At 40.4% G+C, this 24,621-nt stretch overlaps 4 protein-coding genes across 7 annotated transcripts; 2 read left to right on the forward strand and 2 right to left on the reverse strand.

Annotated features, from left to right (window-relative positions):
- Window positions 1-323: 323 nt before the first annotated feature.
- Window positions 324-9,007, forward strand: hexb (hexosaminidase B (beta polypeptide)). Of its 2 annotated transcripts, none has more exons than XM_063478152.1 (14): window positions 324-650; window positions 787-941; window positions 3,352-3,417; window positions 4,285-4,331; window positions 4,456-4,566; window positions 4,649-4,750; window positions 4,837-4,969; window positions 5,056-5,236; window positions 5,323-5,409; window positions 5,494-5,566; window positions 6,345-6,519; window positions 7,463-7,553; window positions 8,455-8,559; window positions 8,709-9,007. In XM_063478152.1, the coding sequence occupies exons 1-14, from the start codon at window positions 400-402 to the stop codon at window positions 8,770-8,772; spliced, it is 1,641 nt and encodes a 546-aa protein (XP_063334222.1). In that variant the 5' UTR covers window positions 324-399; the 3' UTR covers window positions 8,773-9,007. The 2 variants fall into 2 exon arrangements, with proteins under 2 accessions (XP_063334222.1, XP_063334221.1); XM_063478151.1 differs by lacking the exon at window positions 6,345-6,519 and adding an exon at window positions 6,931-7,111.
- Window positions 9,008-9,119: 112 nt separating this feature from the next.
- gfm2 (GTP dependent ribosome recycling factor mitochondrial 2) lies at window positions 9,120-15,287 on the reverse strand. 2 transcript variants are annotated; one of them, XM_063478148.1, is made up of 20 exons: window positions 14,994-15,287; window positions 14,813-14,897; window positions 14,410-14,455; window positions 14,231-14,328; window positions 13,990-14,115; window positions 13,826-13,914; window positions 13,645-13,733; window positions 13,482-13,542; window positions 12,949-13,134; window positions 12,776-12,856; window positions 12,521-12,669; window positions 11,265-11,405; window positions 11,046-11,145; window positions 10,764-10,950; window positions 10,595-10,671; window positions 10,375-10,513; window positions 10,097-10,282; window positions 9,745-9,860; window positions 9,481-9,663; window positions 9,120-9,387 (listed from the first exon to the last, which is right to left on the reverse strand). In XM_063478148.1, exons 1-20 carry the CDS (start codon window positions 15,033-15,035, stop codon window positions 9,259-9,261), a joined length of 2,310 nt encoding a protein of 769 aa, XP_063334218.1. In that variant the 5' UTR covers window positions 15,036-15,287; the 3' UTR covers window positions 9,120-9,258. The 2 variants fall into 2 exon arrangements, with proteins under 2 accessions (XP_063334218.1, XP_063334220.1); XM_063478150.1 differs by having other exon boundaries at window positions 9,121-9,387; window positions 15,045-15,287.
- Window positions 15,288-15,546: 259 nt separating this feature from the next.
- nsa2 (NSA2 ribosome biogenesis homolog (S. cerevisiae)) lies at window positions 15,547-18,546 on the forward strand. Its single transcript, XM_063478155.1, has 6 exons — window positions 15,547-15,685; window positions 17,003-17,190; window positions 17,287-17,437; window positions 17,575-17,754; window positions 17,880-18,072; window positions 18,276-18,546. Exons 1-6 carry the CDS (start codon window positions 15,683-15,685, stop codon window positions 18,341-18,343), a joined length of 783 nt encoding a protein of 260 aa, XP_063334225.1. The 5' UTR covers window positions 15,547-15,682; the 3' UTR covers window positions 18,344-18,546.
- An 847-nt stretch (window positions 18,547-19,393) lies between these two features.
- Window positions 19,394-24,406, reverse strand: tor1 (torsin family 1). Of its 2 annotated transcripts, none has more exons than XM_063478153.1 (5): window positions 24,075-24,406; window positions 22,276-22,541; window positions 22,010-22,185; window positions 21,551-21,678; window positions 19,394-21,470 (listed from the first exon to the last, which is right to left on the reverse strand). In XM_063478153.1, exons 1-5 carry the CDS (start codon window positions 24,271-24,273, stop codon window positions 21,226-21,228), a joined length of 1,014 nt encoding a protein of 337 aa, XP_063334223.1. In that variant the 5' UTR covers window positions 24,274-24,406; the 3' UTR covers window positions 19,394-21,225. The 2 variants fall into 2 exon arrangements, with proteins under 2 accessions (XP_063334223.1, XP_063334224.1); XM_063478154.1 differs by lacking the exon at window positions 24,075-24,406 and adding an exon at window positions 23,506-23,788.
- Between the last annotated feature and the right edge of the window lie 215 nt (window positions 24,407-24,621).

Consider the following 24,621-nt stretch of genomic DNA (forward strand, 5'->3'; position numbering starts at 1 on the left):
ACTGTTTTAAGGTCAACAAGGTCATTAAATTTGAATAGACGGTCGATTGAAGCAATCAGTATGGATGCAAAAGTTTTAATAATTTTATCATATACTATATCATCATTTTTGTCACGCGTTTTCTTACTTTGCACTGAGTACTTTGACACGTAATAGTTTAGCATTAGTAAATCAGCTTCAACTTTAATAACATTTCATTCATACTGGATCTGACTCGATGATTTGGCTGAGTAAATATACGATACATTGTACTTTTCAAGAGAGCAGGCAAGTTTGTAGTTTCTCTTTAAATTTGTTTTAAATTTGACTTCCGCATGGAAGTCCCGCCCCTCTCGCAAAATAAAAGTGCTGCTGTCGCAAGGTCTTGTGACTTGACTGTAACTTGTCAACAAAACAGCAATGCTGAAGTTCGTGTCGCTGTTGCTGGTCCTTAGCTTCTGCCAGGGCCTGCAGCACAACAATATCGACGACTATGTTGAGGCCGAGCCCGTTTTCGAGGCGTCAAAGTACGGCTCCCTGTGGCCTCTGCCGCAGAAAGTGCAGATTTCAGAGGTTTCATTCAAGTTAAGCAGTAGCAGCTTCAGGATTGTTGATGCCAAAACGTCGTCCGCTGGACCGAGCTGCAGTCTCCTACAGAGCGCATACAGGAGGTGAGCAGCTGTGTTTATGAGCTGTTTTTATATTTATTTATTTAAACCGCTGCACATTATTTATATATGTGGCAACACCTCAGCCCGTGTTGCGTTCAGGGGCCAGTTTCCACCCTCGTGCTGTGTGTCTCTGCAGGTATTATGAGTACATGTTCGGCAGCGCTAAAAAGCAGTGGTGGAGCAAAAACAGCAGGCGATCAGATCCCTCTGATCTGATCGAGCTGCAAGTGTGGATCACATCACCTGACTCTGAATGTGACGGATACCCCAGTGTGACTTCTGACGAGTCATGTGAGTACCTTCTCTTCCTCGTTCATGTCATGTTTAACGGCGGTATCCAATCAGGTGCCTCTTCCTCAGCTATTCCATGTAACTAGCTGTTACTAAACTGCCTTGCGTCACAGAGGGGAAATGCTGTACTTTTTACTCTATTACATGCAGTGTTGGGTAAGTTACTTTAAAAAAAGTAATTAATTACTAATTACTAATTACTTAGTCAATATTGTATTTAAAATACTTATTTAATTACTGTGTCAGAAAAGTAACTTAATTACTAAATAAGTAATTTAACTAAATACTTCTTAAAATCCCTATAAACCTTGAGTGGGAAAACAATAGAAATTAAACAATTTTAATAATAAATAATTTTTTTAAAGACGTAGACTCTACAGTACGCAGCGGTAGCAGATCTTCCATAATGTAGCCTGCAATCATTTTTTTAAGCTCACCTTCAGACGCTTTCTGTGCTGCTGAAGTAAAATCAAGTTTTGCCTGCTTAGCAGGAGTTGCCGCGGTGTTATCCATGGATGATGAACAAGGATCACTCAGAAGTGTTCGTCTATGCTCTCGTGTCAGGCGCTTCAGTAGATTACTCGTGCTATTAACAGCAGCCGATAGTTTTTCTCCCCAGGACATAGCTTACATATTACTGTAATTTTCTTGTCTGCTTGTTTCAGAAAAGTGAAGAGACGGGAATATGTCCATTTTAAAAAACAGCCACACGCTTCAGCCGAGTCCGACATCTTCCGCTTTAGAATACAACCACGCAGCAAACTGGGGCGAAATGACGTGCAGCTGCACTACAGCGATGTTAAAGCGGCAGAGTTTACTTCTACGTTTAGAAGATAAATTATTGAAATTAAATAATGATGTTCAGCGAGTTTAATTATTTTACAATGTAACGCAAGTACATTGTGAGTAATTGTGAACAGTAATTAGCTACTCTACTTTTTCAGTGGAAAAGTAATTTAATTACAGTAACGCGTTACACCCAACACTGATTACATGTATGTTCCAGCCTTTCAGGGTACTTCCCACTTTATGATTTTACAAAGCAAACCAAACGAAAAAGATGTGCAATGAAAGTGAAAACGAATGAATGAAAATATGGACCAAAAATTGTATGCCACTCATTTTATAATTTGTACAGCTGTTTTATATTGATTATGTATAAAGTGTTGCTAACTTTACTGTAACTATTGCCACCTGAAAACAAATTTTTATACTATGCAAACATGTGGAAAAACTAAGTACACCCTTACAGCTCCCATAGGAATTAAAAGGTTAAGTGGCAGCCAGGTGCCGAGGTTGATTAATTGATCATTGGCCACTGTGGGCACCTCTCTAAAGGCACAGGTTTGGGCATTTAACATCCCAGGAAACTCACCCCAAGGTCAGAGCAAAAGCATTTCAGACACTACAGGCCTCAGTTAGCATATTAAATGTTAAAATCCATGATAGTACAATTATAATCAACCTCTCCAAACGGGTTGTTTGGAGAGGTTTTAAAATGTGCATAAGATGAATCATAACACTTCTGGAACAATGCCCAAGGGGTGATGTTTGGTCATAATTTACAACTCCAAATTTCGAACGCAGTTCATCAGCACAAATACCTCATACCAACTGTCACGCCTCCACACCAATGAGAGACTGATCCAGTCATACAGAGACTTTAACACTTGACTTAGAAGTACATTTAGAAATCAGACTGAAGAAAAAAAAGGTTTATATTGTGATGTTTTAAAGAGATTAAAATCTCATTAAATTACATTTTTGACATGAGACTTCTTACAAAACTTTAGGTGACTTTAGTACCACCAACTTGCATTTTATTTGATTTACAAATGAAATGAATTGAAATTTGTTTTTATGAACTCATAATAGTTAAAGCCTTATTAAACACACTACACTGTACTTTTTATCTCCTTTTTCATTTATCATCTCACAGCCCTCTCACTTTGTTTTGAACCACTGTGCCAAACCTTGTCTAAAGCAATAATAACCAGCTCTGCCTTAATTTGCAGTGGCAATTAAACGCTTTTTACTGTCGCAGTAGATTATTATTGCTTAATTGTTTTCATTCAAAGAAAGTTATAACATTCATTTTTCTGTGAATACTCTGACTAATATTTCATTGATGATACATTTATTTACATCGGAAATGCAGGCTAATTTCAGTGCACTAGAGCATTTTTGGCTGGTTTTAGTGGTCACACTGAAGACTTTCCAGTGGAATTAGTGATCACCTGGAGAGCAAATACTAGAATAACCCAGTTAATCTACACCAAATGTTCAAATCCTTCCTTAAGGCCTTGACTTGACCATTTCCGTACCCTGACCTGAACACCTCCACAACAATCGGCCAAGTTTTGACATGCTGAAAATGAATATGCAGTAAACAGGTGGTTGTTTCTTACAGATGAACTGACAGTGAGTCAGCCAGTTGCTGTCCTGAAGGCACCTAAGGTCTGGGGAGCTCTGCACGGTAGGATTTACAGCATTTACTTTCTTTGTCAAATAATTTCTTATTTCCCCTTTTCTGTTTAGTAATAAGAAAACAAGAAATTCTATCAAGATTTCTTTGTCTTTTTTTTTTTTTTAATTAAATAGCTGATATAAATAGTTTTTGTTTATCTTGTTTGTTTTTTGAGAAATGTCCTTATTCGATTACTGGCTGAGAGACGAGATGAGAGCTATCAAATCAAGGCCCTGATTAGCTAGAAACGGTGAACAATGCCTTCCAGCAGCTCTCAGGCTTATAAATGATCATGTTGCATCTCATTTATTCAGCTGTACAGTAATAGTCTGCTCATGTCTTCCGTGTTTGCAAATGCTAAATGGACTCATACTTGTATGGTGCTTTTCTGCTCTAGTTGAGCTCTCAAAGTGCTTTTTACTGCACTCACCCAAAGTCCTACACATCCTACACACACTCAAAATCCTATGAACACACTGGGAACATCAAACCACAACCTTCCAATTGGTAGATGAGCCACTCTGCTTCCAGAGCCACAGCTTCCTGTTTATAACTTTAATGCTAAGCTAACTATAGTTGTAGCTTCATAGACTCTTTGTGCAAAAGTACTGGGCCACCTACAGGTGCTGCTCAGCCTTGGAAACCCAGACCACAAAGTTCCTAGTGCACAGTTTTTGTGCTGATGTTAATGCCAAAGAAGGTTTGGAATCAGCTGAGCTTTTACACAGGACGCACCTCAACACAACTTGTTGTTGTTGAACTTAGGTCATATTATCCTTTGCTGTTTTCAGATTACACTGCCATAAAACTAAATGTAACGTTTTCCAAGAACTGTATCATGTGTTTATTTTGGAGTGCTGTATTGTTTTTTTCTAGGCCTGGAAACCTTTAGCCAGTTGGTGTTTGAAGATGAATATGGAGCTGTAAGTTAAAGACATTTGGCTGTGTTCTGTTTTTTGTCTTCTGCCATGTTAATCCTTAAAGAACTTTTTGTGAGCTAGATTTGAATTGAAGTTCTTTTTTTTTCCAACTTTGCATCTTTTTCAGAAAAGTATCAATGCAACAGTAATCAATGACTTCCCCAGGTTTAAACACAGAGGCATCTTACTGGACAGCTCTCGGCACTTCCTTCCCATTAAAGTCATTTTGGCCAGTTTGGTATGACTTTTTACATTTTTTTTACCTTTCAATCATTTAACAGACTTTCTAAATTACTTTCTCTCCTGGTTCATTCATACAGGAAACAATGGCAATGAACAAATTCAATGTTTTCCACTGGCACATTGTCGACGAGCAGGCCTTCCCTTACTTAAGCCGAACCTTCCCACAGCTCAGCGAGAAGGTCGGTACAAAGTTTGTTGGTTTTAAACTTCACCAGAGAGGAGCAGGGTGCTTTTTATTAAGAGTGCTGTGATCCACTGTTCGCAGGGAGCTTACCACCCATACACCCACGTGTATACACCAGCCGATGTGAAGATGGTAATCGAGTTTGCTCGTCTAAGAGGCATTCGTGTCATACCGGAGTTTGACACTCCAGGACACACACAGTCTTGGGGCAAAGGTGAGGTTTTTAGACAACTTTTTAGTTTTAACAATTTTTTTTATTTGAAGATGTCTTGATCTTTACTCCATATCACTTCCCATCAGGCCAAAAAGATCTTCTCACACCCTGTTACTCTGGGTCCAAACCCTCTGGCTCTTTCGGACCAGTGAATCCCATCCTGAACACCACGTATGAATTCATGACTCAGTTCTTCACGGAGATCAGCACCGTGTTCCCTGATGGCTACGTTCACCTGGGAGGTGATGAGGTGGACTTCACATGCTGGTGAGACTGTGCACGCATAGTCAGAAAAATTACTTTTAGCCTCAGAGGTCAGGCAAAAGATATTAGCTGCTGGTTTTGTCCTGCAGGAAGTCCAACCCAGACATTCAGAAGTTCATGGAGCAGCAACATTTTGGAGAAGACTACAGCAAACTGGAATCATTCTACATCCAAAAGTGTGTTTCCCACCAAACCTCTGATTGCTATTTAATAGTTGAAATGAAAAAAAAGTTTCCTTATATGCTTTCTTGATCCAACAGACTCTTGGATATTGTGACCTCTAACAAGAAGGGCTACCTGATCTGGCAGGAGGTCTTTGACAATGGTGTTAAGGTAAGGTCTTGAAACGTTAGCTAAATCAATTTGAATGTTGAATGCTTAATCATCAATTTAACTTTGATTTAATTTGAAGTTTTTAATTTAGTTAGTGAAGGACTAATTGGAAAAAGATTTATAAATTATGCTTTTTTACTTTCTTGCTGAAAGTTAGATAAATACTCAATTGTCTAAATGCTAAATTATAGGCTCGCACTAGTAGCCAGTTACTGGGGCTATAATTACCATGATACATATATATATTTCTCATGAGCCTGAAAGGAAAGGTGACTCCAGACTTCTGCACAGTACTGTATAATTGTGTTAAACTGTCATGAAATTAGTCACTTTTCTCAGGAAGCTTGTTAATATTAGCTAGCTGGCAATCATAGAGAAATATTCAAATAATCAATACTGTGAAATGATGCTAAGACCAAACTAGCTCAATTTGCATCATTAAGAAGCTTGTCTTGCCTGTATGGGGTCCTGGCTACTAAAGTTTGAGAGTCAATGGCTTAAAAGATTTAAAGTCTGCTTATTAGACTTTGGGATTTTATGATGTAGGCTGTAACAGCATTTTACCCATTTCAAGACTTTGTAGTAAGCTTAGCTTACTAGCTTTTAATGCTAACTTAGAGACAGACATAAAATTAGTCTTGAGATTCTGATCTAACTCTTGGCAACAAAGCAAAACGATGTTACACCAGTCATGTCCTCTAATCATTTCTTTAGTCACAGTCAACCTTCATGTAACGATTTAACTCAAGCGAACAAGTTTGATTTGTAACCATTCCAGCTAAAGCCTGACACGGTAGTGCATGTGTGGATTGGTGGCGGAACTGATAAGGAGATGAGCAAGGTCACGGCAGCAGGCTACACCACCATCCTCTCTGCTCCATGGTACCTAGATTATATTAGCTACGGGCAGGATTGGCAGAAGTACTACAAAGTTGAACCACTCAACTTTGAAGGTCAGTTTTAAACAAGAATTGGTCATATTTTGAATATATATTGATATGAACTCAATTTTTTTGTTACTTCCAACAGGCTTACACTTGTACACTTGAAAATTGCACAGCTGTGACAAAAGGCCAACAGACTGAACATGGGGCAGTGTGGTTGGTGGTTTCAGATGTTGTTCCTTTTAATGTGCTGCTGTTTTCACCACTATCGCATATTTGAATCGCATATTTGAAATGATACTGCAAAAACTGAGAAGGAAGTCATGAGTAAACAATGTTGGGTACATTTGTGCATGACTGGTCGAAATGTGTAAGGTTTGGTTCTCTATAAAGCTGGAAAAAGCTTTGTCTTAGTTCCTCTCCGTACTTTCCTCTTATGTTCTCATTACTGAGATATCTGTGTATGTGTGTGCTGTGTAGCTGAAAGCAGACACACTAATCCACGTTTGGAAGGGAAACCAGGAACAATACCAGAATGAGATGGCAAGCGTTACTGCATCAGGGTACCAGACCCTGCTGTCCACTCCCTGGTACCTGAACCGTATCTCCTACGGGCAGGACTGGCAGGGCTTTTACAAGGCCGACCCACAGGACTTTAAGGGTTTGTGTCTGCATTAATGATTCATATATTTTTTTAAGGTCATTTCCGATTCATATTTACAACCTGTCAGAACTTGACTCCGTTCATGTGATAATATTTTATTGCTTTGTTGTTGTCAGGGTCACACTGTAGTCAACTTTTGGCCTAGATCTCAAGTTTCAGGAATGTCACTCCCGTGCAAATTGGTGTAAGCCTGTTCAGTAACGAGCAGAAAAATAAATTAATATTTTACTGTCATATATAATTTAGATAATTAAATTATTTTATTCATCACTGTTGTCCCTTTTCGTTTTTTCGAATGTGTCATTGTTGAATTTCCCTGACCCGATCAAATGCTAAATTTTAAAACAGGAACTGATGAGCAGAAAAAGCTGGTGATTGGTGGAGAGGCCTGCTTGTGGGGAGAGTATGTGGACGCTACAAACCTCACACCCAGACTTTGGTAAGCCTGATATAGGTGCATTTTAATAGGTGATTAACAGACAATATGCATATTATTCAGTTCTAAATGAGGTAAATGCTACCCGAGCTCAACAACACATGACATATTACACTCTTTTATTTAATAACTAAGCAAAAATGCAGAAGCAGTGTATGGAAAATGAAGTGCACTTTATCATTCGGTAATTGTTTTCTCTCTCACAACATTGTGGAGGAATTTTGGCCCTCTGTTGTTTACAATGTTCAGTTTATTGAGGTTTTCAGGAACCTTTGAGAGCTATTTGCATGAACACAGCTCTCTTGAAGTATTTATCTAATGCTGTGGAGTATTTCAATCAGATTTGAGGTCGAGAGCGTGGTCTGGACTTTGACTGTGCCAATACAGCATTACTTTTTTCTCTTTCAGCCATTCTGTTATAGTTTTTCTGAATTTGATCCAAGCTTTAGCTGTCTGACAGCCAATCTCACATTTGCTTCTACAATACTTTAGTATTCAGAGGAGTTCATGGTTGACTCGGTACAACCTGAATCATCACCCCTCCACCACTGTGCTTGGCAGTTGGTAAGAGGTGTTTGTGCCAATGCTGTGTTCGATTTCCACCAATTTGGCCAAAGACTTCTGTTTTGGTCTCATCTGTTCAAAGGATATTATCCCCAAAACCTAATATGTGCTGCCATGTTTTAGAGGAGAGGCTTTCTCCTGGCAAGTCTTCCAAACAAACCCATACTTGTTCAGTCTTTTTCTGATTTGAGACTTTCAAAATGTCCATATAAGCCTCCCAAATTAATGGGCAGCAACAATTGCTTCTCTAAGATCACTGCTGATTGCTTTCCTCCTTGGCATTGAGTTAACCCGAATACTCCAGACAACCAAAACTTCTGCTTCTTGTTATTACTTCCAGGCCTCGTGCCAGTGCCGTGGCAGAGCGGCTGTGGAGCGCCAAAAACGTGACCGACATCGGCGATGCCTTCAACAGACTGTCGCTGCACCGCTGCCGTATGGTAGAGTAAGTATCAGAGGAGCCTTTGTGCCACTAATTTGTATCTACTTGCTACTTTTATCAGGTAACAGGTGCCTTGTTGTTAAGAGGAGATTCATTTAGGTATTTTGCATTAAGGTGTTGTTCCACTACTAAATAATTTTGTCCTACATTAGGCGCGGCATCCCAGCTGAGCCGCTGTTTTCCAGCTACTGTCCACATGAGTACAAGGGTGTCTGAAAATGAAGACCAGACACAGCAAATGAAATGGGGAAATGGAAAGGGAAGAAATTCATATTCTTTTGACTATTCTTCAACTATATGAAACTAAAATGCTGAACTGCCTAGATCACTGTACCGATGAGCTCTGAAACACATCGTCCTTTTTTTAGATTTGCTCCACAGAACTTTTAAATCACATTTAATGTCAAGGGTGTTACTGTTATGATTGCACTTTTTTTATGAATGTTTCTAGAATTCATTGTCAATAAAAAGTTAACAGTTCAGATGATTTTTCTGGTTGTTTACAAAATAAAAACCAAGGATTTAAAGTGACTGGTTTCACATTTATTTTAGAACATCATACACAACTTCTTGTCACTGTTAACCAGCTGTAGATATTCACAGAATAAATATTTGATCCAGACTAATTATTATTGTCTGAGGGGGAGGAAAAAAATCATCTCTCTGTTTGAGAAGGCTTCTGGTCACATTACTGAACTGGGATCACAGCAGGCCAGAGAGTCTTTTGAGGAGTGTGTTCTGCTCCTGAGGGTTCATGGCCTCGTAGGTATCCAGCTCCAGGGAGAAGGTGGCGTTGCCAGATGTCAGTGTTCGTAGAACGGTGGAATAACCCTTTACGTGGACACAAATTTTTAAATCATAATTCTCACTAGCAAATTAAACCCTCCAAAAAAGCAATCTGTTAACATTTGAGTGTCCTCTCACCATCATCTCAGCCAGGGGCACGGTTGCTAAGAGCACCTTGTTGTCATGACGGCTCTGGATGTCTCTGACCGTTCCTCGTCTTTGAGCCAAGTCTCCCAGCACCGAGCTGAGGTGGTCATCGCCGACAGTCACTTCTAACGACATGACTGGCTCGAGGACCTGTCCACCCGCGAGCCGCAGGGCCTGCATCCAAAGAAACGGAACCACGACTCAGCCTTATAGTTCCAGCACTAACCAATAAGAGCTTATGAATAATGCTTTTACCTTCAGCATGCAGCGAGACACGCAGGCAGACACCATGGCAGGTGATGTCCCAGGTTCTGTGGTAACACACTGCATCAGTGTAGACACACTCTGCAATGGGTAACCTAGCAGTGGACCTGAATGAAGGAGTTATTGCAATTAAGGGAGGGAAATTCAGTAAAACAGATTAAAATGAAATTGTAATAAATATACAGCATATAATTAAAAAAAATATTTAACCAAAATAAGGGACGTTCCAGTGCTTTGTGTGTTTTAAGTCATGAAAATGATACTTCACAAAAGAAACTGCTCAAGCTTGAATGCTTACCAGAGGCTTTAAGAAAGAGGGAAAAAATGAGTTTGGTCCATTTACCTTGAAGAAATGAGCTGTGCACTCCATTCTCCACTGCCTCTTTCATTTCTGCTGAAAGCTGTCCCTCTAATTCTTCCGTGAAAGCCAGTTCGCATGAACCACCCACTGAGGCGATATCCACAGGCCTGACAGCCAGCTCCACTGTTACGACATGTCTTCTCTCCCCTACTGTCCGGTCCAGCGTGTCTGCACCAAATTCATAAAAAGAATTTGACGGCTGCTGCGCGAAGCTGACGAAAACTGTTCCTCCAAATGTAACAAGTGAAAAGTGTTTGTACCTGAAGCCGAAGCCTCGTGGAGAATTGTCTCCCTGTAAGCAACCTGCAGCGGCCCGAGGTGAGTCTCAATGCCGTACTCTCTTCTGATTCGATCGTGGATGATCTCGATGTGCAGCTCTCCCATTCCACATAAAATGGTCTGAGAACGGAGAGCGAAGGTGGTTTCGGTGACTCATTCTAGCACTGGACAAAGAAAGTCCCGGCTAATCCGATGCATTACCTGACCAGAGTCTGGATCAACTCGGACTTTGAGACTGGGGTCTTCTCTTTGGAGGCAGTTGAGCACATTTTCAAGATCTTTCATGGTAAAAATAAATAAGTGAGTGAGTGAGCACATAGTTGGTGAAGCACAGCTACACACTAGCACATAATCGCCTCAAATAACTGACCGGCCTGTTTGGACATAGATGGTGGTTCTATGGTGCAGAAGAAGACAGGATCAGGGACCTCCACTCCTGACAGGATCACGCTGGCACACTCTCTGCTCCTCTTTCCCACCTCGCTGTCATTTTGGGCTCGACGGGCCGCGGCTGCTGCTGACGCCTTCGATGACACAATAGTGTCTCCTGTAACTGTCTTAAATGAAAGGAGAAACCATAAGGAACATTTGAGGGTGTTGGGGGGGGGGAATCTTAATTTAAGCAAATATTGGAAATTTAGAGAAGCTCTACCTGCTTGAGTCCCACAGTAAGAGCAATATTTCCCGCTGTCATCGAAGAGATTTCTACATGCTGGTCAGCAAATGGCACCAGCAGCCTGCTCATCCTCTCACTACAAATATACAAGATTGGACATGCTGTGTTGTAATAATGACTCTGTGATGGAGTACTTCTGTGAAAGTGTGTTACACTGCAGCTGCTGTGGAGATCAGAGGTTTGAAAACTGCATACGTGCTGTTCCTGTTGATGTTGTGGAGCGCCGTCTGTGGTTTCAGAGTACCAGAGTAGATCCTAAGAAACACCAGAGGGCCGCGCTGCTTGTCATGGAGAACCTTGAAGGCCAGTGCACACAGGTCGTCTTTGTACCACCGCCTGTGAGATGATAATGAACAGGGCTTACGGTATGATGACAAACATGATTTATGTATATGTAAAACCATATTTTAATAAATGCACACATTAATATGGAACATTATCAAGTAACTATTAGAGCATGATTTGAATTTTTGTTCTTATCATTCCTCCAACTCCAACTGTGAAAAATGACACCCATCACACTTAACATTATGACACACTGTCTAATTTTGTGTCGGTCCCCTTTTTGCTGCTAAAACAGCCCTGAACTGTCAAGACTTTAGACCCCTGAAGCTGTGCTGTGGTGACTGGTGCCAAGAAGTTTGCAACAGATCTTTAAGTCCTATAGCTTGCAAGGTGGGGCCTCTGTGTATCAGTCTTGTTTGTCCAGCACATCCCACAGCTGCTCGACTGAATCTTCAGAATTTGGAGGCCAAGTCAACCATTCCTGATGCTAACATGACCATTGTTGGCCCTTTCAGAGGTTGACAGAGGTGAGCATGGAAACCCTGACGGGTCTGCGATTACGGATCCCCATATGCAACAAACTGTAACACACAGTGTATTCTGACACCTCTCTTTCACCTTTCTTCTGACCGCTGCAACTCGGGAACACCCCACAAGAGCTGCAGTTTAGGAGATGCTCTGACACAGTCGTCTAGCCATCACAATTTGGCCTTCGTCAGACTCGCTCAAATCCGTACGCTCTCCCATTTTTCCTGCTTCTAACACATCAACTCTGAGAGCAAAATGTTCACTTGCTTCCTAATATGTCCCACCAGCTAACAGAAGCCATGACGAAGAGATAATCAGTGCTACTGACACCATCAACACCAAGCATTCTCTGTAGTTAGGTTCAGTTGTAATCTGGTCAACAGATAAAGAAACAATCATTTCAGTAACAATCAATAATATCAAATTAAAAAAAAAATAAAAACAAAACAATCCTTCCAGCTTACAAATAACACCTGCTGTACAGTTAGGTACCTCATAGCGGTGGATGAAAACCTAATCTGATCTACACTAGAGAATGTGATCTAAAATGATAAGAACGGTGAAAAACATACTTGTTCTTAATTTGGTGTTATAACAGGTCTAGTCTAAGTTAGCAGTAAGCTGAAAGGTTCACTTACACCACATCATGGTGTCGTTCATTAGGAGCAGGCAGGTAGGCAGTGATGGCATCTAAAAGAGGCTGAACACCTTTGTTTCTCAAAGAGCTCCCACAGAGGACCGGCACACCTTTACGGGCCAGAGTAACTCGCCGCACGGCTTCTTGAAGCTGGAGACGTGTTCGACACTGATAAGTCTATATTCACAAGAACTAACAGCAGCACTGATGTACTTTAAAAAGGTCATATTGGGGTACTACAATTTGCAAGACTTACTTTATTAGAGGGAATGGCATCGAAATTGTCGCTAAAATCGGTAAGCAACAGTTCTGCAAACTCATCATCCAGATCAGCGACCTGTGATTTGAGAAAAGACGTGTAAACTGAAAGAAAAAATCTGAGGCACCTTAAGAAATGCTGGAAAACGTTACTCCAATCTGATCGTGTACCTGCTCAATTAAAGCTGCCCTTGCATCGCTAACCATCTGCAGGAGGTCTGGATCATCAGACCGGTCAAGAGCTTTGACTTCAAACACTCTGCCATCATCTCTCATAGATTTAATCTTCCACATCAGCTTCCGGCTGGTTAACAAGTCAACAACACCTGTGAAGTTTTTTCCACTGCCAACAGGAATCTATGACACAGGGGTTCATAAATTGTGAAATATCGCTGTTAAATACTTATGTGTTGTATTGTTGTACTAAAAGACACTCTGTTCAGTTCATCCAGTAAGTACATTTTGTTTTAAACCTGTTTTTGTGCTAGCCAAGTTTAGTATCACATTTAATAACGTAGGCTTACATGCACACTGGTGCAGTGCTTTAACTGTGAAATATAAAATATATATATGTATAAAGCTGCTGATGTGTAGATGTCAGTTGAGGCTGGAGACTCAAAACTATGTGTAAATAAAATCTGAAAAGTAAAACGGAAAAATTTTTCAGGAACTTAAAGAGCTGTTGAAAATTTCTGAAGACCTACCTGCAAGAGGACTGGATTGGCTTTCAATTTCTGCCTTATGCTCTCAATGCAGAAACTGAAGCTGAAAGAAAACAAAATGAAAGAGAGTCTCCATTTTAACACTGCAACAGAAAAGTAAAACAAAACTTGCATTAAATGGGAAAACTTAAACTGAGTCACTCACTTTGCTGCCGGCTTGTCCATCTTATTGAGGAAACAAACACAGGGGATGTGGTGCTTCTCTGCTTGTCTCCACACGGTCAGAGTCTGAGCCTGTTGGCGTTTTCAAAAGAAAAAAAACTGATCAGAGGCTGAAGCCAATTTTTTAATGAAAAAAAGAAGGTGTTTGGAAAAGGGGAAATAACCTCAACGCCAGCCGACGCGTCAAACACCGCCACAGCCCCATCAAGCACACGAAGTGCCCGCTCCACCTCAAGCGTGAAGTCAACGTGTCCTGTAGTGACGCAGTCATTCAGTGTCGTTCTTTTTTAAATTTCTACTAGAAGTTGCCTTATTTCTTTATTCTTACCTGGTGTGTCTATGAGATTTATTCTATGACTTTTCCAGTCAAACGTTACTGCTGCTGACTGTATGGTGATGCCACGCTCTCGCTCTTGGGCCATAAAATCTGTCACTGTATCCCCGTCATCTACATCTAAAAACAACAGTGACATGAAATCAAATTGTTAAAAAAACATTTAAAAAAAGAATCAGAGTCAGTTTAATAATAAAGAATTAGCATCACTGCGGCATGCTGTTTTCCTGCACACCTCCCAATGCCCTTGTGTAACCGGCGTAGTAAAGCATCCTCTCTGTGGTTGTCGTCTTGCCTGCATCGATGTGGGCCATGATGCCGATGTTTCGGATTCTGTAGACACACAAATTGATGCGGCTCAGAATCTGCTGGGTACTTTTTAATGCAGATGCAGAATGCAATTAAATTACTCACCTGGATATTTCAGGGTTGACGAGAGCCCGTAATGATTTGACATCATCTATGACAGGAACAGGAAGCACAATTATGAGGATTTCACTGCTACCACATTAAAGTCTATCACTGACTAGTTTATCTGCAACTGACTGTTTTTGACTGTTGTATTACAGGAAAGAACAGTTAAGGCCTAGTTTGCTTTTATTGATGTCTTTACAAAGGTACACCCAAGATTTCTGAACGAGTTTTTTTCACATTCTGCAAGAAGGTCTCAAACTATTTTAAATGCAGAGCAATAATTAAGTTTAACAATCTCAAACTAAAACACACACAATGACAGGTGTTTGTACTTCATATGAAAATATATCTTAAATATAACACGAATCATCACCTAACCAATGAATCCAATAAGAGAACTTACCTGGAAGAAGGCTGTAATGTCTCTTTACATGACAGCTTAGTCTACATCTGCAACACTGCAGTCCCGCAGCGAATAAACGCCTCCCCTGTGGACCAAAACCAGGTTATCAAATCATAGAGTTCATATACCTAATCACTGGCAGTACTGATTTTTTGGGGGGTGGGAAAAAATTATATCTCACCCGAATCATCCTGATAAAGGTCTGCAATCCCCTGAGAGACATTTTTAATACCTGCTTATTATCCGAGCTGCCTTTTCTTCAGAGTCAGAGAAGCCTTGAGCCATACTGGAGGAACATTAGACAGAAGAGGACTGAACGAACCAATGTCAGCCGACTCTTTACGGATGGAGCACAACATTTAAAACAGGAGAACCCGAAAGACTGTCGTTCTAATCAGCAGATTACTGAACTTTACCCAAAACCGAAAGAAGCCCTACATAAATGAAAAAATATTATACCTCTCAAAAAAAGTCACGCTTGGTACACATCAAAATGCATCCCCGGGACACCTTAGAGGTCATAACATAGTTCCGGATATCAAATCAATTCTGTTTCCGTCCATATTTGCGGCTGTAGCTCATTTAATATACTTTCATAATTTACAATAGCATTTTTGTAAGTTTTTCTATTCGCAGCGTGTACAGTAAACCTTTTCCGTCCGTGTATTACATTAAGCTGAGGCCGGTCAGTTGAAACGAACGGACAAGTGGTTACAGAACGATGACGTCTTTCCTCTAAGTATCGGCTCCGGGGAAAACAACATCAGAAGGACCCCAGCCTGAAGCAAAAAACCACCGAAACTTTGCGTCTTTACCAACTGTTAGCATCTACGACACGTTGATCGTAACACGTAACTCCGCGCACACAAAATGGTAAGAAATCAAATCGTTTAAAATACACTAATTAGCTTTTATCAGGGAGTTTAACGCGTTAGCATGTTGTGCTAGCGTTAGCTTTGGATTACATGTGGCTGAGTGACGCGCCCCGCTGCTCTGAACAGCACTGTGATTCTTACTGTGTCAAAACATTTTGATATTACTTAACCGAGTGCGTTATATTCCCTCTAATGTTAAAATTAAGAACATTTTCGGGTATTTAGCTGTGGAAGAGCTATGTTAGGTGAAGCTAAAGGCCATTTCGCTCTGTTTTTGTAGAGCTTTTGTATTTTAGACAGTGAAGCTGACTGAAGTTAATCTAAACTGTCATACCTCTTATGCGTTTCTGTGTTGAAATAATCTCCCCTTGTCGTTTTACATCTGGACGAACCTGCCTGTTATGTGTAAAACAAATTCATAATTTAGCATTTAATGCGCCAAATTTGTAAAAGAAATCTCCACAAGTGAGATGGTCCGAAAAAGTAAACGTTACATGTAAACAATCAGTTACGAAAGTGTTTTTTTTTTATTACCCTTCTGGTCCTTTTCATACCTTTTCTTTGATCTAATATTTGATGAACATATTTAATTAAATTTCAAGTAGATGTAAGCTTCTTAATGTAAATTAAATAACTTCACAGCCCAACGTAGTGTTTTGGAGGTTTAAGTTAAATGAAACTTTTGTGCTGTGATGAAACCATGAAGGTTTGAATTTTTGTTGGCATTTCTGTTTCTGCCATCTGAACCAGTGCTGTCACAGAGTCAGCTGTTTACGACTTATTTAAATCATGAATTTTAAATCAGAAAAATATTGTTGACCTCCATGATCAGAGGTGTGTGGGACAACATCTCCAGCCTGCTGCCCTTTAATAAGAATCTGTGAAAACACACACTCATTTTACAATATGTGCTGACCTAGACGCCTTTACGGATTTATTTATTTTTGTTGTTGTTTTGTTGCTAACCTTGTGCTTTCTACATCTCATTTTTGGTGGAGTGGTTCAGAGAGCTGTAGAAACACCACCAGGCTGCTCTGCCTTCATTGAGAAACTCGTATAGCTCAGCAGTAAATTCAGATGTGCCTGCTTCACAGCCTCTAGTACTCTTTATAGATTTTTTTTTTTTTTTTTAGAATTAGACGGTTGGTGGAGTTAAATCACTGAACAGGCTGTTATCAGTAGTTCGTGCTGGAGCTACGGTGTACTGAATCCTGTGCAGTAAAGTTTACTTGAAATGTCAGAGAGAAGCCATGCTCTTATTATATGTTTTAATTGGGTTCAATTGATTTTCATGATTGTTTTGTTTCTCTTGTAGCCCCAGAACGAGCACATTGAGTTACACCGCAAGCGGCATGGCTACCGTTTGGATCACCATGAAAGGAAAAGGAAGAAGGAGAGCCGTGAGGCCCACGAGCGGTCTCACAAAGCCAAGAAGATGATAGGTTTGAAGGCCAAACTGTACCACAAACAGAGACACGCAGAGAAGATCCAGATGAAGAAGACGTGAGTTTTAAAAAAAAAAAAGAAGAAAAAAAAAAAAAGGTCAAATACAAAAATACAACTTCCATAAACATCCAAATATCTAATGTGTCTTTGCAGCATCAAAATGCACGAACAGAGAAAGACGAAGCAGAAGAACGATGATAAGACCCCCGAGGGAGCAGTGCCAGCCTACCTGCTGGACAGAGAGGGACAGTCTCGTGCCAAAGTTCTCTCCAACATGATCAAACAGAAGAGGAAAGAGAAGGCCGTAAGTGTCGGCAAATATCTGCTCATCAGCTGCAGCTTTTCCAGTTTGTTTTTTCAGTGCCATCTTTCATTTTGCGATGTGTGATGTGTGGAAATATTGTCACTGTTTGTAAACTCAACCTTGATTCATTTCTGTAGGGCAAATGGGAAGTGCCTCTGCCCAAGGTGCGCGCACAAGGAGAGACGGAGGTGCTTAAAGTTATCAGAACCGGAAAGAGACAAAAGAAAGCCTGGAAGAGGATGGTCACAAAAGTTTGCTTTGTGGGTGATGGCTTTACCCGTAAACCTCCAAAGTATGAACGTTTCATCAGACCGACGGTAAGATTGAAGCAGATGACAGACTGAAATGTTTGCACGTGTTACACGTTATATTCTGCACTTGAAGGAAACACCTTTACTTCACATGCTCATTGTTTATTGCCATTTTTCTGTTCTGTTTTCAGGGTTTGAGATTTAAGAAGGCTCACGTCACACACCCAGAGCTGAAAGCGACATTCTGTCTTCCGATCCTGGGAGTGAAGAAGAACCCTTCCTCACCCCTCTACACCTCTCTAGGAGTCATCACAAAAGGAACAGTTATAGAAGTCAATGTCAGTGAGCTGGGCCTGGTAACACAAGGAGGAAAAGTTATCTGGGGTGAGTCTTTAAACTCAGCTCATTTACATGTGCTGCAACAGTCAGATCACTCACCAGTCTTGGTAAATGATGACAAAATATCAGTGTTGACGAATGGTTACATATTCTTGGATGAGTGCAGCAGTGTGTATATTTACTGTATTTGAGGCTACAAATGGTGGAAAAGGGCTAAATATTTAAATGTCATCTATTTCACTCCTTAGGTAAATATGCTCAGGTGACAAATAACCCAGAGAACGATGGCTGCATTAATGCAGTTCTGCTGGTATAAGACTTTGGACCTACCTTCTGACCGTGCCTGGTAGCTGTTGTGTATCCACCTAAATATGCAACAAGCAATGAAATCTGCAGACTCATGAAGATTGTTGGTGCTGAGCTTGGTAACATTGTTTGTAACAAAAAGGACACTCTGAGGGGAAAAAGTGTGGCAATTACTGTGTTAAATTTAATAAATAAACTTGAAATGACACCAGATCCTTTTTGACTTTTGCATACTTTTGTGCACACATATGAAAAATAGTAAAGTAGTCATGATGTTTTCCACTGTGTAAACAGTGATGCTGGTTGTTGCTGATAATATTGAGGGTTTGGATACTGTGTTCAACAAAGGAGGACTGTGTGGGATCCTGACGGGCTAAACTGTTACATAAAGCCAGATCACAGCTATAATCAGACATATGAGTGCCATGTGTTCATGACGCTTTAACGTCTTACAAACTGCTTAGTTTACAGCAGTGTATGGTAGATAATAATTAAGCACTAGCAACAGGATCCCTTTGCTGTCGAAAAGCATCATAGAAACATGAGGACGTCCTTCTTTTGCATTAACATCTCTTTGGACCTCATATTAAGAGCTCCAGCTAGAAGATACCAAATCCAAATTCAGTGTATAGAATCAATTCCATAAATGTCATGGAAAAACAAAGGGACAGGCTTTACCGGAATATGAAACTGCCTGTCAGTCAGTTGTCCAGTTGCTTTTGAGCCTCTGGAAATGAGAGACCTTGTAGAAAAATGGCTGCAATTCTAGAACAGCAATACTTCTGTAAAATCCCTTGAATTTAAGTTAAAGGCGAGCACTTCAGTTTTCACATTGATTGATTTAAAACCTGTTGTGGTGGTGTACAGAGACAAAGTCACAAAAATATCGACGGACTACATTAACAAAAACATACAAGTGTTCTCCTTGAGATAAGAACCCAAAGTAGTATTTTGAGAACAAAGTTGTTTGACTTGAAAAAACACTGTTAATCTCCACATTTCAACTTTATTCTCAAATAAATCAAACCATACTGTTTCATCATGAAATAAAATAATGCCCATAAATAAAGATTTATTTCAAAACTCACTATTAGTCTGTCTCTAGTTCACGAAATGGGACACATACTTTGAACTCTGAAATTTTGTAAGTCTGTTGCTATATAAAGTTGCACATATGCATCATAAAGCTTAGTTAATATTCCTCAAACTGTTGACATCACACTTTACTTTTGCAGTGCTTAATTCTTTCAATAAAAAATGATTTTTGCTCTGTAATATGTTTTTAGCTTCACATTTTACTAGACTTTATATTGGCACAAGAGCAAGGTCTTACTGCAATGTATATCACGTTGCTCCTTTATTTCAGGTTCACTCATTTAGACTTTGCACGGTCGGGTTTTGCAAGTTGTTTGATTATTACGCAACTCATGGCCTAGACCACCTGCTTTAAAAAGTCAAACCACTTTCATTAAGGAATGATGACTTCATAAAGACCTTGCAAGTAGACGGCTTAACCACTAACGTTTTGTCTTTTTTTAATAACGAGTACTGCAACAATTAACATTTAGCTGTTTTAATTGGTTTCTGCACGGCTTTCAGATACTCCTTATACAATCTGTATACCACTGTGTCCTGCCATGTGCCTATGTTCTAACCAAATGTGGAGCAGAAAAAACAGTCCCACAAAGAAAACTGGATATTTTATTTGTGCATTGCTACTCTGGTGGTGTTTACAGCCAAGAAGCTTGGTAAGGTAAGTTTCCATAAGCACCAATTATCTCAGAATCAGAGATGTGCAGAAAATGAAAAAGATCCTTGAAATGCTTTCAAAAAACCCAACAAAGTGTCAGATTTTGGGGAACCAGCAGATCATTTCCTCCTGTAGAAAGTGCCACGCTAACACAAGTGTATGCTCTCATGCTCCCTGCTCTTCCTTTCATCTCTCCCAGACAGTATTGGTGCTATGAGGGGAATCACTTTTTTACTTTCTTTAAATCAAAATAAGATAACCAGTCACATACAACCACATTGTTGAATTATCCAAAAAAAAACAATAATAAAAATCCTGAGTTTATGCAGGGCCCAATTGCAGCTGCAGTGATGCCAAAAAAAAAAAGTCTGTGGTGTCCTTTCAAGTAGGATTATATTCATGCATTACAAACATATTCAGAATATATTATCATATATATTTGCAATGAATCACATGAAGCTAATTTAAGATATTAACAGTAGCACACATGTTTTGCAAATGTTAATTTTAATATGACACATGTAAAACTATTCTGCGTCATTACTTTTTGGACTGCACAGTAATCCTTTTCTATAACAGCTTCACTGTGATGATCTCACCTACAAAGTCCTCCCTTGACTTAATTGAATTACATGTACAGTGGACCAGTGGGTAAAAAAAACAAAAACAAAAAACTTTAAAAGTACTAAAAAGAATTTAAAATGAAGTAGTAAGGCAGGTGTTTTCCAGTAATCTATATGGATGCATTACACATTCATAAAAACAAATGCACCACAATGACAGTTTCACTGACTGAAGGACACCCTTAATAACCAAGAAGCTCTCAGGAAAAACTCTCTTTGAGACTCTTGCGACATAAAAGCAGACATCAAGCTCCTTGATCAGTTGCAATGCAAAGTATTTCATTCTTATTAATGTTTCATTCAGCTGGCACTGCGCTCTTCATCAGCCCTTCATTCAGTGCGAGTGAAATGTAACACTACAGAAGGCCTCCTGATATCATCTCCATGACCACAAGGCCAGACACAGAAACCGTCACAAAGACCTCTTGAGTCAGCTCTTTAGTCTTTTGGCTGAGTGTTTTCCTCAGGGGAAAAAAAGTGCACATAGTGACCAAGCCCGGCATCCATCAGATGCTGACATTATGTGTAGTAGTCCAGCTTGCTCTCTATCGTCTTGCAGCCTTTCACAGAGAAAACCCTCTCAGATTTGGGGAAATACACCAAATCTCTGGCCACCATGTCTGCCACGTCCTGGTCTGGCTTGATGTCTCTGGCTTTCATCTCGGCCATGGCGCACTGGACGACGTGTCGGTACTCCAGAGGCAAGAAAGGGACGAAGAAGTCCACCAGGTTCTTGTCTATCAAATTCGTACGATAAAAGCCACCTGGAACAAAGATTTCCATGTGGAGCAGTTACTCATTTATAAAGGATAATGGCACAAATATTAGTGTCATTTACACTCACTTTGGTTGTTGTTGAACACTGACAGAGAGAGCGATGTTTCCAGGTCTTTGAGCTCAATCTCTTCTCGATCTCGCCCTTGTTTCCAGAAATCTAACGCCGTCTGTATAATGCTCTCCCCTCCAGCATTGCTATGACAAAGATTAGAAACATAAGATTTAGCGTTCAACTGTCTGTTATCACTCACAGCCTTTATACCTTTATTTACGTCATTGTTGAGAATAAGTATAAGTATAGCACACTCCTGATTTTTTTGTGAACAGCACTGCTCACATTCAGTTGATTTAATAACAAAAATAAGACAATGAGAGCCCATTAGCCATTACCATCTCAGAAACGTCTTTCCAAATGTGTTTTTGAGGAGTAGGAGCATTGCTGTTCACATGCACTGTGCAACACCCACACAGATACAGAACCTGCTTAAAGCAACTTAGTCCTGTGGAAATGCTTTCAGCTTTTCACCTGAGAAAGATGAAGATTGATTTGCGGTAAGAAACCCCGTCCAGCTTGTCATAGTAGTCCAGGTAGGGCTTGATGCTGTCGATCAAGCCGGGATGCATCTTGTCCATCTCGTCAAAAATGAACATGGAGCGTTCGCAGTTTGTGACGTTGCCTTTGATCCACTGCTGTAACTGAGACTGAGGAGAGAGAGGCAGCAGAATAAATCGGACCAAACAGAGCAAGACCACTGGGTTTCAATCAAAAGCTAAATGCGTGGCTCTCCATACCTTATAGGTTGCACTTTGACTTTGATGTGGAAAGTGAAGTGTGGATGTGAACACGTGAATGAAGCTACTGTCCATTCCCTCCTTGTAAATGTTTTCAGCAATCAGCTTACTGACAAAGTTCTTCCCTGTGCCCGTCCATCCGTGCAGGGAGAGCACCAGGGGCTTCTTCGGGTTCTCATTGCTCATGAATCCACTCACAGCTTTTAAGATGATGCGTGAAGCGATGTGCTGCCCAAAGAGTTTGGTATCCAGGTCGTTTCGGAGACCTACACAGCAGAATGTCAAAGGAATTAACGGCTAAATGTATGAGTCTAAAACAATTTTCTTGTATTCCTTAGCCACAGCAGTAGGGCGGCTAAAAGTCTCACCTTCTTCATTATCATAAACCATTTATAGGTTCATATGTTCATGTAGTTAGTGGAAAGATATATCAACAAGTACCTGACAGGACAGTACAAACTTTGTGCGCAAGAAAAAGGAACTGATCAAATGGTTAAAAAACAGAATGGATAAAAATTTAAATAAATACTTTAAAAAAATTTAATTAAGTGCACTGACAGCTTGGGTAACCTCCAATTTTCCATTGGATAAGCTGTGAAGACGGATGGATAATTAAATTTGTATTATGGCCATAAAAGATCTGAATCAAACTCCAGCTGCAACTAGGTTTATGGTTCATGTGACCAAAGTACTTTAAGCTGCTCCCAGATCCTCATGCTGACCAGCTTGGAGGATAAAAAAATGGCTAAAGTCATGCCTTTTAGAAGAACTTCATTTAGAACACCCTCTTAATCATACACTGCACGCAGACGAGATGAGCAGTCAAGACTACCTAGAACAGTGGTGTCAAACATAAGCAAACATCTCCATCATTTTACAGGCTGATAAAAAGTTAATGTAAACATTCACAGCACATTTATACACATCTACAGTTAGCTCCTTCAGTCCTTTCACATTTAAAGAGGCAGCAATGGCGGTCTTTGGCTTAGATCAGGTTACCCGATGGGTCTACACAACGTTCACTGCTGAAAGGTGATCTAAAAGTCTTTTACTCTGATAGTTAGCTTTCAGTTTCGAGGGTTAAAATAAGCCACACCGATAGCACTGTAACGTCGGCGCCGTACGATAACGTAAATAATTAACGTTACAGCTGCCTGCACTTTTAATCGAGGTCAAACAAACCATGTGCACAGAGGTAATATGTTTACACTGCACGGGGCACCTGCTCACCTGTCGCATTGAAGGCGATCCATTTGGAATCGCAGCTTTCGCGAAAGTAATTGTAGATAGTCCGCCCCAGAGTCGCGCCTATACCGATAACCACTGTTGTTGTGATCGGATCAAATGCGTTAACTAGCACGCCGACAGTCAAAAAAATATGCAAAAGAACATATACGTGTCTCGCTCTCATCGTTAAAACTAACTAATTTCGGATATGAGTCGTTTTCTGTGGCAAAATAGTCATAGCACCACGGTGATACCGCGCTAAACATGTAAACCAACTAGCTTCTTGCTCTACAACGCGGAACTTCCTTATTCGTCACGAACACGTGACAAATGCGTCTCTCTACGCTCAGCAGGCAAAACAATGTTTATCAAGTTTAAAGATGCAAAAAGACAAGAAAAGAAGATAAAAGAAAAGCACTATACATGTTTATACCAATAAACTAGTCGTATCGCTAGCTTATCATGTAGCACATCCCCCGCTCAGCTAACGTTAAAGCGGCAGTTAGCGACAGTTAGGGTGTTGTTTGTGTGCAGTTCAGAATAGGTTCAGGTGTATTTGGTGGGTATGCTACCTGTCTTGTTGAAAGAAATCCACTCTGGTCGGCAGCACTCGTGGAAATAGTAAAAAAGGTTCTGATACCTAGCTAAAATCCCGGTGAGAGCCGCAGCCATGCCGACAGCTATGGTGGTGCTAATGGGCTCTATCGCCTGCGTCGTGCCGGAGCACACCAGCATCCACAGCAGCAGGATGTGCCGCGTACTCGGCTTCATTTCTCACAAATGTCACCGCTTCATAAAACAGAGTAGGAAAAAGACAAAAGCAGGGAGCCTGTAAGCGGAGTGAGTGAACTCGATACAGTCAGCTGGCGAAGGTGGCGCTGCGGTTGTCATGGGTCCAAAGGTGAGGTTGCGTCTTCTTCTCCTTATCTATTTTCGGCAGGATTGACAATTCGCGCGTAGCTTCTGCCTCTCCCAGGTCCGGATGTTGCAGTCAATGACTGTTGCAGTGCACTCCTTTTTTTCTTTCTTTCTTTCGTTCTTTCGTTCTTTCTTTCTTTCTTTTTTTAAATATTTGTGTTTTACAATATTTTTCCACACTATATGGTCTTTGGAATTGTG

The sequence above is a fragment of the Pelmatolapia mariae genome, linkage group LG7, assembly GCF_036321145.2.
Source record: "Pelmatolapia mariae isolate MD_Pm_ZW linkage group LG7, Pm_UMD_F_2, whole genome shotgun sequence".
NCBI classification, from domain to species: domain Eukaryota; kingdom Metazoa; phylum Chordata; class Actinopteri; order Cichliformes; family Cichlidae; genus Pelmatolapia; species Pelmatolapia mariae.

Bases quoted from the DNA above. Each gene is read 5' to 3' on its own strand.
- gfm2 (XM_063478148.1), bottom strand. From the start codon at position 15,035: ATGTCTCTCAGGGGATTGCAGACCTTTATCAGGATGATTCGG. The intron at 14,329-14,409 runs GTGAGTAATTTA...GTGTGTCTACAG, and splicing joins GTCAACCCTGAAATATCCAG to AATCCGAAACATCGGCATCA. The intron at 9,664-9,744 runs GTAAAAGCATTA...CTTTGGATGCAG, and splicing joins TGTCTCGCTGCATGCTGAAG to GCCCTGCGGCTCGCGGGTGG.
- hexb (XM_063478151.1), top strand. From the start codon at position 400: ATGCTGAAGTTCGTGTCGCTGTTGCTGGTCCTTAGCTTCTGCCAGGGC. The intron at 4,332-4,455 runs GTAAGTTAAAGA...CATCTTTTTCAG, and splicing joins TTGAAGATGAATATGGAGCT to AAAAGTATCAATGCAACAGT. The intron at 4,751-4,836 runs GTCGGTACAAAG...CACTGTTCGCAG, and splicing joins TCCCACAGCTCAGCGAGAAG to GGAGCTTACCACCCATACAC.
- nsa2 (XM_063478155.1), top strand. The intron at 17,438-17,574 runs GTAAGTGTCGGC...TCATTTCTGTAG, and splicing joins AGAAGAGGAAAGAGAAGGCC to GGCAAATGGGAAGTGCCTCT. The intron at 17,755-17,879 runs GTAAGATTGAAG...TTCTGTTTTCAG, and splicing joins AACGTTTCATCAGACCGACG to GGTTTGAGATTTAAGAAGGC.
- tor1 (XM_063478153.1), bottom strand. From the start codon at position 24,273: ATGAAGCCGAGTACGCGGCACATCCTGCTGCTGTGGATGCTGGTGTGC. The intron at 22,186-22,275 runs GTATGGAGAGCC...CTCTCTCCTCAG, and splicing joins GTCAAAGTGCAACCTATAAG to TCTCAGTTACAGCAGTGGAT. The intron at 21,679-22,009 runs GTGAAAAGCTGA...TCTTTGTCATAG, and splicing joins TCAATCTTCATCTTTCTCAG to CAATGCTGGAGGGGAGAGCA.